This window comes from Convolutriloba macropyga, chromosome 7 (genome assembly GCF_964194025.1).
Source record: "Convolutriloba macropyga chromosome 7, txConMacr16.3, whole genome shotgun sequence".
In the NCBI taxonomy this organism is placed as follows: domain Eukaryota; kingdom Metazoa; phylum Xenacoelomorpha; order Acoela; family Convolutidae; genus Convolutriloba; species Convolutriloba macropyga.
Window position 1 is genome coordinate 16,505,350 of NC_134474.1, and position 15,560 is coordinate 16,520,909.

At 37.0% G+C, this 15,560-nt stretch overlaps 1 protein-coding gene across 1 annotated transcript in view; it reads left to right on the forward strand.

Annotated features, from left to right (window-relative positions):
- The window catches only part of LOC142342960 (uncharacterized), a 114,012-nt gene extending 100,855 nt beyond the window's left edge, over positions 1–13,157 (forward strand). Inside the window, exons 5-13 of the mRNA XM_075394640.1 lie at positions 3,806–3,910; positions 4,268–4,388; positions 4,574–4,662; positions 5,473–5,593; positions 9,509–9,637; positions 10,172–10,436; positions 11,219–11,381; positions 12,001–12,295; positions 12,693–13,157. Of these exons, the coding sequence (XP_075250755.1) occupies positions 3,806–3,910; positions 4,268–4,388; positions 4,574–4,662; positions 5,473–5,593; positions 9,509–9,637; positions 10,172–10,436; positions 11,219–11,381; positions 12,001–12,295; positions 12,693–12,911 (1,507 nt within the window). The 3' untranslated portion in view covers positions 12,912–13,157. The remainder of the gene's footprint in view (positions 1–3,805; positions 3,911–4,267; positions 4,389–4,573; positions 4,663–5,472; positions 5,594–9,508; positions 9,638–10,171; positions 10,437–11,218; positions 11,382–12,000; positions 12,296–12,692) is intronic.
- The last annotated feature ends 2,403 nt before the right edge of the window (positions 13,158–15,560 follow it).

Genomic DNA, 15,560 nt, shown 5'->3' on the forward strand with positions numbered 1-15,560 from the left:
TTTCAAAAAATAGATTTTGGGACATCAATTCATTTTGGCACTTTCCCTTGACACCCATAAATTCATAGTTGACCTGTGATTAACGAGATTAGGTAACAAAAAGAAGAATAGAAAGAACAAACTGGCGAAGTTTAAAAGTTTTTGTCTTTAGTTTTGGAAAACGATTGTTTTCAAAGTCATGAAAGCCATCAGCTATCTACTAATTTCAAAGTATTGGCTCATCTATTGTTCCGTGAAAAGTCATAGCAACCTATCACTATACAGGAAATTTCATACGACTAAAACAACAAAGTGAAAACGACAGTTAAAGTCGATAATCTCTTTCTTTCAGGATTTTAATATGTTTAATTGCACTTTTATCTTGAACTCTAATAATGTGATATGAGAACTGTTAATATTGTGATAATGTGACTAGAAAACGTGAAAAACTGGCAATATTTTAAAAACAAAAAAATCAGAAATCTAGTAGTATCAAAGCCAGAAAACAATATCTTCAGGCTTAAAACCGCAATCGAGACTAAATTTTAAATCAATAGAATGAAGAAACATTCTTTCTTTGCTGACATTAAGCTACAAATGACTAAATTAGGACGGAAAAAAAAGGAAAAGTTCATTAAGCCATTATTTATTAAAAAATCAATTATTTTTAAAAGTCGAAACGATCATAAACTTTCAAGTAAAAAACAAAATCCATTAGCATGGAGCTGCTTAGGATGCCATCTGGACCAATCACTACTGGGCTTTGATTTGATATGTTCTTTTCTTTATTATTAAAAAAGGTTTTTTTTTAAAAAAAGACCGACTGATTACAATCCGAATTCTTTTTGGATTGTAAAAGTCCAAGGTTGGCCCAAAACTAGCCCTGCTAATGCTTATTGTCCGTTAGGAACAATTGATTTTTCGAAAGTTGTAGATAGAGATAATTTTTTAGTTGAAAACTCAAAATTAAAATCTGCATTTTTGATAATCAACGAGTAAAGTTAGCAAAAAACGTCAAAGTTTCAATTACAAAGCACTCTCAGCGGAAGTTGTTGTTGGAATAGCCCCCTTCTGAGTCTACAAAGATTGAAATAGTGTTGTTTGGGGGTGTACTCCTGGCAATTTAATCAAAGTGGACTGAAGTAATTTATTTCGCGCTGTTTCTGATGAAAAAGGCTGAACTTTGAAATACTTATCCAGATTTTTTGACCAAAAAAATTAAACCAGAATAATCAACAATGATTGTTTGTCTTTAAAAAAATCAACGAAACTCTCCTTAAAAATTTTAACAAGTTTTACCAAAATTGACGAAAATTTTGGCAAAAATTTCGGAAAATGTGAATAAAAACAACGTGAATTCACTCTACTTTTCTCAGAAGTTTTAACATCGATAACTCCCTGTAGAAAACTAAAATTAAAAAAATCTTTTTAATTCCATATTCTACGCTGGACGAGCTTTCTAATGATACTAGTCTCAACTCTCTACGATGAATATATCGATCGGCGAAAATTGACTTAGCAAAAAAACCCATTTATTTGAGTATATAGTTCCTCCCCCCTCAAGAGGGGTCGGAACAAAAATAAGCACCTGTAGCGTTGTTTAGCTCCATTTTTCTCTACTAAAAACTAACAAAGAAAACTGCATAAAAAATGAACGTAAAAAGGAGCAGACGCAGGTTAAATAAAGCAAACAAGCCAGTTTCAGCGCCATATCATAAAGTACACATATTTTCTAACTCAATAAAAATACAAGAAGCACATGACCATATAGTTCAGTCATCTAGATATTTTCCAATGATTGATTTTGTGCAGTCAATTTTAAGTCAGTCTCAAAATACATAATTTTTTGTTTTTCTGCTATTTCGAACTTTTTGCAGACATTTGATTTCCCCAATTATATTTCTTTGTCCTTCCCACAATATAAATTTTGGAGAAAAGCCATTTGGAAAACGTATGAAGCCACTGCTACTTCTGTATGACAAGCAATTTTCTTTTCAAATAGTTTCCTTAACCAAAATGTTCAAATGTAAATTTCATCTCAGAATGATACCACACCTCAGTTTTATAAACCTAACAACTAAAGTTCGTAATTTTAACTGTTGAAATTACATTGAACTTTTAGGATTGACGTTTGGTTTCTTCTTTTGTGGCATGCTATTCAAGCGCTAACGCACCCGTTTTCCGCCACCTTTTTTGCACTTTATCCACTTTCTATGTTTTTATGGTGGCGACAACTCCCACCCTGTGTTCTTTTTTCAATCTGGCGCATGATCTCAACACTTTGCTTCAGTCGTTTTTGTCTGCCAACTCTACGTTCTTGTATACTGCCCCTAACCCTCTCTGTTCTCATATTATTTTTTTTTCTCCCCAACTTCTGCATCACCCCAACTTTTTCTGTGCCCAAGGTTGTTGCTTGAATCACAACCCGTCGCGCTTTCTTTCTCGTGTTTAACTTCACAATTCTCTCGGTCCTTTTTGTTGCACGATTCCCAAACCGGGTGCCCTTTCCTTTCTTTCGCCTTACCCCCAACCCTCTCAGTGCCCCCATCCCGCGTGCCCGTTTCTGTGTTGTGCAGACCTCTACCCTCCAGTTAGTGCACCCCCCCCCCCCGTCTGCCAGTTTTTACTCTCGCCCTTCCCCTTACCCCCTTTCTGCACCTCCATTTTGGCCGGAGCTTTAGGTAGTTAGTCAGGAATGAATTCCAAGCCATGAAGACCAGAGCATCGGTGTGAAGACCAACTGGGGTCCAGCTCTTTGAGGAGTTGAGTCCCGCGAGCCTCAAATCTCCTTAAAACCTCTGTGTGCCACTATTTTTATCCACACTCCAAACCTTTTGAGCCCCTCTTTTTTCTCTTAGACTAACTCCCACCTTCTGTGTGCCCCTATTTTTGTGGGAGTCCCACCCCATGTTGATTTTTCTGTCTGTCTTTTTACCCAGCTCCTCCACCAGCTCGTTTGCGCGAAACCCATCGTGTTTGCCCTTACACATAATCGCAACCCTTTTTTGCCGCTGTTGCTGCGCGAACCCTATTCCGTGTTTACCTGGCCTTATATGCCTATTTGTTTCCTGCGCCTAACCCCACTCCTTTTCTCTGCCCTGTCGTTACCCTGATTTGTTCTAGTCCATGTTCCCCTTTCTTTCTGGCACATTCCTCTAACAAACTCTGTGTCGTTTTCGTTACGCTAAAATGGCCTCATGCGACTGTCTGTGACCTTTCGGAGTGAAACCCCACTTTTGTTTCTACCCCCTTTTCTTGAAATTATTTGCCCTTGTTTGGATCTCTTTTTTTGTTTGGTGGTCAGAGGTAAGCTGTGCTCTCGCTTCAGTGCCGTCAAATGCAGTCACAAACAAAAGAGGCTCATTCGCATGCTAAGACACTGTTCCCGGGTTCCTTTCTGCTGCATTGGTCAACCTTTTAGAAGGTTATCTTTTTTGGAGTTTTGGGAGATTAAGACGGTTATATTTCAACAGTTTTGGAAATACCAGTAGTTAGTCCTGGAATAATTGGAATTATTTCAACAAATCTTGAAAGAACATCATTTCTTTTGGATTCAAATTTTTGATCATCGTTGTTTTCTTACGATACGTAAGTTAGATTTTACGCCTCAGTTTTCTTAGTTTTTTTTTCATTAGAGAATTTTAGAGTATTTTTGCTTCCGTCACCTGAATTATCAAGCTTTCTCCTTCGGTCTACACAATACGAGAGGCTTATCATAGCGATGCAAGTGGGGGGGAGGGGGGCTATATTGCAATTTTGTCACAAATTTTTCCTTGGTCAACATTCGTTTTGACTGGGGCGTTAATAAATTGAGGACTTTGTTTAGGTGCTTTCCTTCATTTGTGTCTACAGTGGCAGTGGTGGCAACCCTGGCAACCCCAATCCTCTTTGCCCTCCTTCCCTCTTTCCTATGGAGCGACAGAATTGTCACGTGAGCAAAATTAGAAACAACTGCAAATATTTGAAGATCAACAGAATGCATCGTATTTTGATTGGTAGGAAAGCTCATATGTTGGAGGATATAAGCAGATATCTGCATAGCTACTCTTTTGATATGAGTAAGAACAGCATTGGTGAACAAAATTGTCAATTTCTATTTGATTGACCTTCACTAACCATCAATATCTAAAAGGCAAATGCAATTCAGGACGAGATTAATTTCTTTACCACTAAAATATAACTTTTGTTATCTTCTCTTTGATAATATCTAACATATATTTCAATCATAATGCTTTAACATAATTGATATCTTTTTGATGATAAACAATTAAAGTATTTTTGTTTACAGGTGTGATGAACTGTGTACTTCCATCTACTTGACCATGACGTGTAAAGTGTTCATACTTGCAGTGGGTTGTTGGGCACTGCACCTGAGAAGACCCAGAGCCAATTTACCATGCAACAGTATTGTGAGTCTTTAGCATGAATATTACAATTGATTACCCAGGTGGAGATCCCAGACAGAAAATGCTTATGTTCAGACCTGGGAAAGTGCCTATATCTTGACTTCCCTTTTTTGTTTTACTGATGAAGTAAAAATAACCAAAAAGGTAGATTTGCTTGGGAAATTTAATCAGAGTTAGTTGTGTGCTAGGTGAGGACGTTTATCCTGCTGCTGCTGGGGTGTATCTTGATTGGGTTCTGGTGCTTCTACGCAATCACCCTCACAACACCTGATGAGTCGTAAGTGAACAAACAAACAAACAATAATAGACAAGGCACCAGTGCAAAAACTGCTTAGATACACTGACATATGATTGATAGAAAGTAGAGTGTTCTATCAATTTCGTTGTGATCACAAGACTCTGTTATTTGACTTTGAACGATGAGGAACAATTCACAGACAAGAAATTTGCGATAAAGCTTTTGTTCGAATGAATTTCTGATAAGGAAACCATTTCTTTTTGGAAAAGTCTTTTTTAGATTTGCGTGATTTGGGTACATCGGCCGGGGTGGCTGATTATGATCAAGTTTATAAAGCTTGCTCACGAAATTAGTTATGACTTTAACCTAATTCAGACAAAAATCAGAGTATGATTCAGAGTCTTAATCATAACAAAATTGATTGAATGATTCAGCTTTTGAATAAAAAAATCAGAGTCTGAATCAGAAAAAAAGAAACAGAATCTGATTCAGAGTCTGAATTAGAGGATGCTAGAGCAAAATGTGTCATGAACAGACTCTGAATCAGTACTGAATAGTTTCTGAAAACATCTGATTAATTACTGAATTTCTCTATGAAAGTGAGGTACGGGTAAACAATAGCTTAGAGCTGAAAGCCAGGCGAACGTTCTATAAACATATTCGAATTCAGAATGGTCACCGATATGCCCTTTTTCAAGTCAACTTTCGTTCCGCGTTGATCCATATCTTTGAAACCGATCCGTGTGTTTTATTTTTGAACTTAAGCTTTTAAAATTTGGAAGCGTTCGAAACTTTGAATTTTGTTGTTTTTGAAATTTTAGTTTGTACGGGTTGTTTGTATAACACTAGGGTGAAGTACGAGGGTGCATTGAATGTGAGCAGCACAGTGACAGATACCCTTCTCTTCTTTCACTACTTGGCAGTCATGATGTTAGAAGTGTCACACCTCAAAACTCACTTCATCATCAAGGTCAGTCTAACAATATGTCTATATCAGACTCCTTTTCATTTTGGCACCAATGGTTCAAATCCGAGGGGGGGGGGGTAATGTTTTATATTTATTAATCATTGACAAACACTGTAATCATCATCTATACAACAGAGTTGTGAATTATAATAGTTTATTATTTGAATCTGACACAGAATTCACTTTCTATGTTCTTAAAGAGGAGACATGAATTAAGCTTGATCTAACTTCAAACCATTTCAATTTCAAATTTTTCTCATGACTTTCCTTCATTTTTCCGACCCACTTTAGTGGGGGGATGAACTATATACTCGAATGGGTTTTTTTGTTCAGTCAATGTTGGCCGATTGATATATACATCGTACAGAGCTGTGAGTGGTATCATTAGCCAGCCCGTCCAGCGTAGAATATGGAATTAAAAAATTTTTGATTTTCGTTTTTGTTTCAGCGAGTTAACGAGTTTTAAAATTTTGTGAATAATAGACGGATTTCCTTTGATTTTATTCACAATTTCCGAAATTTTTGCCTATAATTTTGTCAGCTTTGATAAAAACATGTTTGAAATGTTTAAAAAAGTCTTGTTGGTATGTTCTCTAAAAATGGAAGAGTGTTGATGAAATTTTTCATCTTATTTTTGGGCTCAAATTTTCGCTACAAACTTCAAACAATCAGCCTTTTTTCATCGAAAATTGCAAGAAAAAATCTCCTTTTGTCAATTTTGCTTAAATATGCCGGAAGTGAACACCTAACAAATGCTGACACAATTTGCTTCACCTCAACAGAGGGCCACTTTATTTCTCCATTTTTTTGTAAGATTTCTCGGTTTGAAATTTTGCCGGTTTGTAGCTAATATAACTCGATGATAATAAACACAGCATCATTTTTCTCTGATAAATTAAATTTTTGTCAAATTACCTATAGCTACTACACACGGAATCACTGCGTGTTTATAATGAACGAACAGTAAAACCAGGGCGGCTTCTGGTGTAATCGTTGAATTCTAAAATTCACAAATAATCTGGATCGTAATCAGCTGCTGTGGTTTTTCCTTAAAAAATTATTGCCTTTTTTATGTTCATTACAGACAAAAACATTTCAAGTCAAGGCTCACTATTGATGGGTCTAATTGGCTTCATAAACAATTGCGAAGTAGTGGTTTTGTTTTTTATTCGAAAGCTTATTGTCGTTTTGACTTTTAAAATCATTTGTTTCCAAAATAAACAATGGATTATAGAGCTTTGCCAATATTTTTTCCTTATTTTCGTCAAATTTTAGATTAATTTCAGCACAAAAGGAATGAATTTTTTAACCAGTTAAATATTCATTTCTACTGCGGTTTTACGTATCAAGAAATTTTTGTCCGGCTTCGATACTCCTAGTTTTGCAAAAAAACTTTTGCTCATTTCTCAGATTCTTTTTTTCTGGTTTTCTCACATTATCAAAATAAAGATTGTTCACTTATGTGTGTTCACAAATAAAGCACATTTAAACATATAATTTTATAGGAATGGATTATAGTTTTAACGGCTTCGACACGGTTCACTAGATTTTAATTGAATATTTTTTCACTTTATCTTTAATTGCAATCTTCTTGTAGTCGTATGAGATTTTCTGAATTATAAGAGGATTCAATGGCTTGTTATGGAGCATCACATGAGCCTGTTGACCGATTTGTTTGTTAATTGATGGTTTTCATGACCTTAAAGATAATTCTTTCAAGAAATGTAGAGTAATTTTTGTTGAAATCTTTCACCTTCTGTTCTTTTCGTCTATTTTTCACATAGTCTGATTAATCACAGGTCACGTATCATTTTGATTTCAGTGTCAACAAAAATTGCATTTGGAGATATCTTATTTAGTGATACGATTACTGCTTTACTAGCTTCGACAACCGTTTTAAAAAAATTGTTTTTCGATTTTTCTCTGTTTTTGATGTTCTTTCTTTAAAATTTTGACAAATTCTTTTTTTGGCAGTTCTCTGCGGCTTCCTTGCATGAATAAACAACAACTTTAAACAAAAGAAATTACAAAATACACCTGATAAACTTTCATGACTTCAAAATTAATTGTTTTCTGAAAAAAAGTATTTTTTCGCATTGTATCTTTTCATTTTTCTGTTTTTTTTTGGTACCCGGTCTTATTAGTCACCGCTCAGATATCACACTTTTAGAATCGCATATTTTTTCAACCGAATGGAATTTTTTTAAAATTTATTTGTGGTTTTAACGGCTTTGACGCCGGTTTTTTGCAAAAAAAGATGATTTATTCTTCTATTTTTCGATAATTGTCGGTGCTTGAGGTTCCTTTTGTAAGTTTATGACAACTTTAATTGACAACAGGTCTCAGTGGCTTCAGTTGAAGGAAAGTTGAAACCCATTTATGGATTTGAATTCATAGCTGATGGTTTTCATGAGTTTAGAAAAGTTATTTTCAAAAAAAGTTTTTCTTGACTTTGCATCTTCTGTTATTTTTTGTCTTATTTCATTAATTACCTGTTCTCGTTGTTTACAGGCTACACACTCCATATTGGCACCACAAAAAGTGCAGTTAAACATAACTAATTTTTACTCTGAACTGATTATGGTTATAACGGTTGTGACACCGGTTTTTCTATTTTTTGACGTCATTTTTTTAACGTATGACATTTTCGGATTCAATACATGTCTCAAAAATTTCAATTAGAGGAAAAATAGAATCAGTTTAATAATTTTAATTATTTGATAATTATACTTTGAAAGAAGTTGTTTCAATTAAAGTATTTTTTAACTTTGCATCTCCTGTTCCTTTTTATCTAATTGTTACCCAATCTCCTTAATTAAACGGTCAACTATCACGTTGCTAACATTTTTCAAACGTTTTTTTTGGGTAAAATTAGGACAAATTCTTATCAAAACAGTTTCAATGGCTTTGCTTAGAGGAATGGAAAAGGCAAATTTTTGATTTCAACTTATAGCTAATGATTCTCATGACCTTTAACTTAATCGTTTTGGAAAAATACCAACGTTATTTATAGTGTTGCTGTTTTATTTTCCGCTTGTTAGTCTCATTAAGGAATGGTCAAATGTTATCTTTTTTGTGTTCAAAAATTGCTTAGAGAAACATTTATTTTTCATAGGGCAAACATTATGGACATAACGGCTTCGACATCGGTTTCTCGCAAAATGTTGCTGAGATTTTGTGTTTTTCTGTATTTGTTGTTTTTTAGACCCATCAGAAAAATCTTGACAGGTCCCTATGTCTTATCTAAGGGAGTTAAAAATGATCGTATTACAAACGTAATTAAAGAGTTCAGTTCATATCTAATGGTTTTCATTACTTTGAATCCAATTGTTTCCAAAAATTTTGAGCGTTTGTTTTTAAGTTAGCCGCTTTTGTAGTTTTTCTCTTGGTGTTACCGAGTCTCCTTAAGGAATGGTTCCACATCTTTTCTAGTGATGAACAATGAACTAATCTTTTTAGTGTAGGTTTTATCTGACGCTATTTAGACTTTGTCATTAAGTTTTCCTATACATAGACATCGAGTTTTGGATTTTATTAATGTTTTTTATTACTGTTTAATTTTGTTGGTTGTGTTGCGTCGTATTCTGAAGAGTGCCAAATCTCCATGGCCCTCTAAAGCGGCGTTTTTGTAAATTCCACGGAATGATTTGATTTGGACGAAATTTTTTTATTCCAACGCCAGTTTTTTTTTCGAAAAACACTTGAATTTTGAAAAATTTTCTATCCCTTCCTCATTTGGCAGGCAATTAAGCCGAAAATGATTATGAGCGGCGTCGGAACATTATGTGCGAACGCACATTACTGAGCCTCCTTGTTTATCATAAGGATTCGTACCATTCTGAAAATAGTTACAAATGTCAAGGTAGATAAAGTGATCGTGTTCCTGTCCCCATCTAATGATGAGTTCTGATTGAGTAGGTGGTGCGTAACACAGATGGAGAGAGCAGATTCTACTCAGTGGGCAGACTCAGTATACAGAACTGTGCTTTATGGACACTTCAGCACTACTATCGCGACTTCCCTGTCTATAATCCATACCTGCTAAAGGTGAACAAATCACCCTAACCTCGTATCTGCTTACCCGATCTGGGAATCTGGGAATCGTTCGGAAAAAGTTTTCTTTCCATTTTACCACGTGTTAACAAAAAAATGCTCGTTTTGAACTAACTGATGATAGTTTGTCTAACCTGATAAGAGGTAGGAATATTCATCACAAGTAAAATTACAGCGCTGGTTCATTATATTGTGAAGCAATATATAAATGAGTTAAATTTTTTTCGGGTGAAATCAACCAGTTCTTAATGCTATTTTAGCGTATTCAAATTGTTCTTTACTCTCGCAGCTGTTGCTGACACCCCCACCCCCCAAAGGTATACGTTGAACAACTAGAGCTTCTTGTCAAGCTTATCTTATGTACAATTTACATTAGGCTGTTCTCTTTCAACCTTCTAACACATTGCGTTAACCTTTTGAGCAATTTTGTTTTATTGGTTATTTTTTCCAGTAATTAATCCTGTCGAAAGCGGAAAAAATATATAGAGGTCTAAACAATAGTTCCATGAAAATTTTCTTATTGAACAGGTCCCCTCGCGAAAAAGTGACCCGTCCCAAACTGCCAACGGTAATGGGGGGAGTGGCACTAAGTACCAGGTGTACGACATTGACCCCTCCCCCGCTTCCGCAGCGCAAGTTGGCCAGGGTACAACAGCGGGAAACCAGCAGAGTTCCGGAAGCAACCAGTCTGGGGGTGGATTGGGTGCAGGAGGTGCCAGTGTTGTTCCAGGAGGGGGTTCAGTGGCTGGGAGCCCAATGGGCCAGAGCTCAACAGATGCTAATAGGACAAATGGTAAATCTTTTTATAACCAAAAACAGTCAAACATAAACTAATCTGGTGCCTGGTTACTAGTTTAAAAAATCATTACTGAATTCCGTGCCATTATTAACGAGTAAACAACCGATATTAATCCGGCTGTATAACATTATTCTTATTTTATTATTCAACAGAAAACTTTGGTAAAATCAAATTTTTATCTCAAAAGTTATGTGGCTATTGTTTATATTAAGTGTGCCGACAGGAGTCTAGCGGATATTTGAAGGGCCATTTAATTATATTAATTTACGGATGTTTTATGTCTTTTAAACCAGTTAAGTGACAGCGGAGAGTTCAGAACCTTATTATGATCGAACATCTAGATTAGGAAGAGTGGTAAGTGTTTCGCAGGAGATTAATCTGCGTCTGATTAAGTAATGTTTACGTGACTCTGATTGAAGTTACTAAGAACTTCTGTCGTTTATCGAGAGCCGCGAAGCGAATTTCGAAATGTGTCACGTAACCATGCTTAAAACACGAAATGCGCAGGTTTTAGAATGACGAAAGTCAACGAAAGACAACTTCTGGCTAAGCAGGAACTTCTAGCACTGCAGACTTCCGGCATTTTAAAATGCGCACGTGAATGTTTTAATGCGAATAATACCACGTTCAAGTTCCACAATAAACTGATATTGATTTTTAAAGCAGCCCCGCAACCGATAAAAGATCATTCTTAACAGTTCTGTCACAAAATTACCGATACTGCTAACCAATTGCAAACCTGATTGAAGCCCGTAAGAGTTTGAAAAAATGTTTAGGTTCTCTCATTTCGAACTCGCGTGCAATAATGGCGGCCTCTGCACGTAGGCGTGAGTGGGGTCGGAACGAGAGGTTCTACGAGGAACAAGAGTACGAGGTCAAGGTCGCCAAGAGACGAGCTAGACTCACAGTAGCCGTAGAGGAGGCCTTTTACCATATAAGGTTAGTGTAAGAGTTAAAACTGAACGGACATTACACGCATTTGAGTTTAATATGGCTGCAAAAGGTACTTCAAAACTAGAAAGTTTCTAACTAGAAAATTTCTAGACTAATCAAATTGTCTTTTTTATCATGAATGAAACATATGTAAAATCAGAAGCATCTTGGTTACCTGGGTCTAGATTCCTAAAATATTTCTTCCTAAAAGATAACGACGGAAATTTTGTTCATTTCTCTCAGTTTTCGAAATACCAAATGCAGTGAAAATCATGATAATAGCAGAAGTTAACCACAAGTTAAAAGTTAGCCACAAATTTCTACAACTAATTTGTAGCTGGGCGATAAGCCTTCAGCGGCCACTTGGTTTGATGCTCTTCAAAATGTACTGATCAAATTTGTTAAGTAATTTGTACTTGAGTATTAACCGAAAACGAACGTATCATTATTATTATAACTCCCATCTCATCGAAAAGATTCATATACGGTTTATAGAACCCAATTTTAACCATTCAGAGCTAGTTTTAGATTTAATCTATCGTTCGAATTTGAATAGGCAACGCTCCCTGTGAACATGATAGAATTATAATCGGATAGAAATAAAACAAGCTTTGAAATGTTTTAGACGTTGTGACAACAATGACACCCGCTCAATGCTAACCCTCTCTGCCAGAGACGCAGCAGTTGCCATTTGGCCCAGCATGGCCAGAGCCCTCTTAAAGTATCTAAGGGTCACCCGACAAACCCACCTATACAGACAATCAGACCTATTGGAACACCTACAGTCCTGCATCACTCTCAACTTCACCCCTCGCGCCTTCTTGGAGAAGTTTCTCAAACCAGAACCAGTTGTGACGGACCATGGGATGTCGAATTCCTGGGAATTGGTGTCAAACTTTGTGCCTAATAGACCACTTCAAGTCAGTGTATTTATAGTGTACAATTTACTGTGGCTTTGAAGTACGCTTTTAAGTTCTTTCAGCTAAAGTTTAACGAATGACAGCAAAGTGATAAGCTCATTCATGTTGCAGCCTTCAAAAAACAAAAAATTGGAATCAAAAATTAATCTGTTTTCCTTTTATTTTGAGGGGGAGGGGGATAATCGAGGGGATATGTTACTAGAAAACGGCATGTCGGCCTAGGAGATTGAAACGTAGTTGAAGCACGGCACTTAACTTTTCTTTTGAGCATTTTTTTTACTTCACTTTAAAGTTAAGTTACTCGAATTCGATCAATCAAAAGTGATTTGTCTATGATATTTGACTATTCCAGTTATTTTTCTCTAATTTGCCTAATTTCTATCTTTTCCATTTACAGGAAGGAATGGTGTTCCAACTGAAACAAGAAGCCCTATCTCTCATTGTATATGTAGCCCGTGTGCCCATGTTCAACATACAAGAACACAGGTCATTCGACCACCACTCCAGTGACCAGAGAAAATTCTATCTCTCATACTTCAACGAAACATCTACAGCGTCAGCCGGAAACTTGGCATCTGGCTCCAATCCAACAGGTGGTCAAAACACAGCTGTTTGAAATCCGTCTCTTTTCGCAGAGAAAACGTATCTTCAGTAGCTGTCCATTAATGAAGTTTGGCAACAAATTTCAATTATGATGTCAACACATAAACTTTAATTGAATGTCAAACCATACAATTGCATATACAAATTTTTGCAATAAATATTTCACAAAATAGTTGATGAAGTAGTTGACTTTCATTATTAGTGCGATAAGGTTTTGTAATTTCTTGCTCTTATTGAAATTCAAAGTTTTAAATTGGAATTCTCTCAATTAATAGACAAGAGAACATACAAAGATTGTTTCAAATTACTCAGTGTAACTCCCGGCAACTGTAGTCTGGAAGATTCGATTCGTAACAACGTATTAGCTTTATAACGTACAAAGCAACAACGTATAAGCATTACAAAGTTCAAAGTGACAAGCGGGACTTAGACGGCAAGGTCTTTTTGATGCTCTTTTACTTGTTTTTTGTCTGATGTTATAGACGTCAAAATTGGTCCATAACCAGTCAACAACTGTCTAGAAAACCTAAAATTATAAGGCCAAAAACCATCTTTTTTTGGTAAATATCGTAGTTATATTTACTTAAAATTAGGTTAAATGAACTTTTTCGGATCTGTCTACGTATATTAGAACGTATTTGATTTTTTTAAAAAGATTAGGAATTCTCGATTGGCTGAAATTCGTTCATTTAATTTGTAAAATCCTCCGGCCCGGAAGAACATTTTGGGAAAACTGGTACAAGTTCTGCAAGCCGGCGGACGAGTGAACCAGTCGACGTGCGTGAAACGGCGGAGTGTGCGACGCTATCGGATCGGTAACGAAGATCCGCAACCCGAGCGGCAGGGTAGCAGCCCTCTAGGGTCGGTATCCTCAGCTGTCCAAACCAAGCCACCGATCTTAAGGTGTTGCGCGGCAGGCGTCTGCCACTTGGAGCGTTGGTTCAGCGTCTGCACATCCTCTCTGATCCAACGGACTAGATCGTATTAGCTTACGACTGCGCACAGGCGTAACGTTTACGATAGTCAAATTCATTATAGCCGACCAGAGAAGGGATACCGGTAGAAGATTCTCCTAATAGAAAGTGGTTGGGCGTTACAGCGTTCAAATTGTACGGATCAGCGCTTACGGGTATAAAAGGACGCGAATTGAGAGCATGCTGTACGATACAAATGATGCGAGGCAACGCGTGCCAAGAATAGTATACAACACGCGCTTGAAGCTACGTACCAAACTCTCCCAGATACCACCCTGATGTAGTGCGCTCGGTGGATTGAACCTCCAATTTATACCTCTGTGAGCGATGTCAGCTGCAATTCCACAAACCGCTCAACTCCTATAACACAAGATTTGGCGTCCAAGGATGTAGCTATCTCATAATGGACGGCCCGAGTAGTAAGAAAAGTGAAGAGGAATCCCCACCATTTTTCAATAGTACGACGGACCGCTACATAAAGAGGTGCAAAGTAGTCAACGCCATTATTTGTGAAGGGAGGACACTAGTAGACATGTATCTTCTCAAGTTATTTTGACATGATTGGTCGCGTAGTTACAGCTTAAAATTCTCTGCACCTCAGGCAATAGTCTTTGATGGAGCGCAATGATCTTGGCTTAGGTATTGTATTATGTTCCTGCAAAACTTATCTTAATTATTCAACGCCCTGATGGTAATGGTTTACATGGGTGTGTTCAAGGAACAGTTTTACAAACGGGTGACCTTCATCTAAGATGGTTGGGTATATAACTTTAAACCCAACTTCCATTAACCGATTGATACGGCCCGAGGAAAGAATTACTCCATTTACAATAAGGAATGGCAAATGTGGAGGAAATCCGGTGCTCCTTTCAACAGATTTTTTGTCAAGAAGGTCCTGTTTAACGAGTTCAAAAGACTCTCCTTGCAAAAAGGAGATGACGCTAGGCTTCGTCAAGCTCAGTAGGGTCAATAATGCTACCAATGAAGATACGGTGGCCCGCATTTCTGGCCAAAAAACGGAGAACGTATATGCGGCAGTAGGAAAGTACATTTGATAGGAAGAACTAAAATTTTCAAATGGCAGTAACGACGGAATGGGAGTTGTCGGTTTTTCAACAGATTTAGCCAGAGATACAGTGTCTTCTCTAGTAATTGCTTTGTTAACGCCAAGTTTTATGTTGTTAGTGACGACTTTGTTTTTGGTACGAACTGGAAGCGTGAAGTAGTTAAGAAATGCGGAGCTTTGACCCAACCGCTTTGTTGCGAAACTTCAGTGGGCATTCCACGCTTGCCTGTGTCGGCTGGATTGTCCTTAGTTGCAACTGGTTCCTTTGATCAACGCTGGTATGCTCCAAAGTTTGCAACAAAGATTTGACGCTTTTCACTGAAATTAATCCATTGAAGAACAGTCGGGATGTCTGTCCACATGAATACTTGGTCAACAGTCACAGTAAATGGCCGAATATTTTCGTTCTTCAGCCGAGCGGCGAATAGACATGCTTGCAATTCCAGTTTTGGGACATTCGTACTTTCCATTGGCGCCACGCGCGCTTTCCCCATTACAAAAGCAGGCTATGTTTTCCATAGGAGTTGTTAACTGGGCTCGCAGGAATGGAACGCACCAGAGCATCCTGGTAACTGACACTGATCATTTTCAATTATATATCATCAAAGGGTGCAATAATACA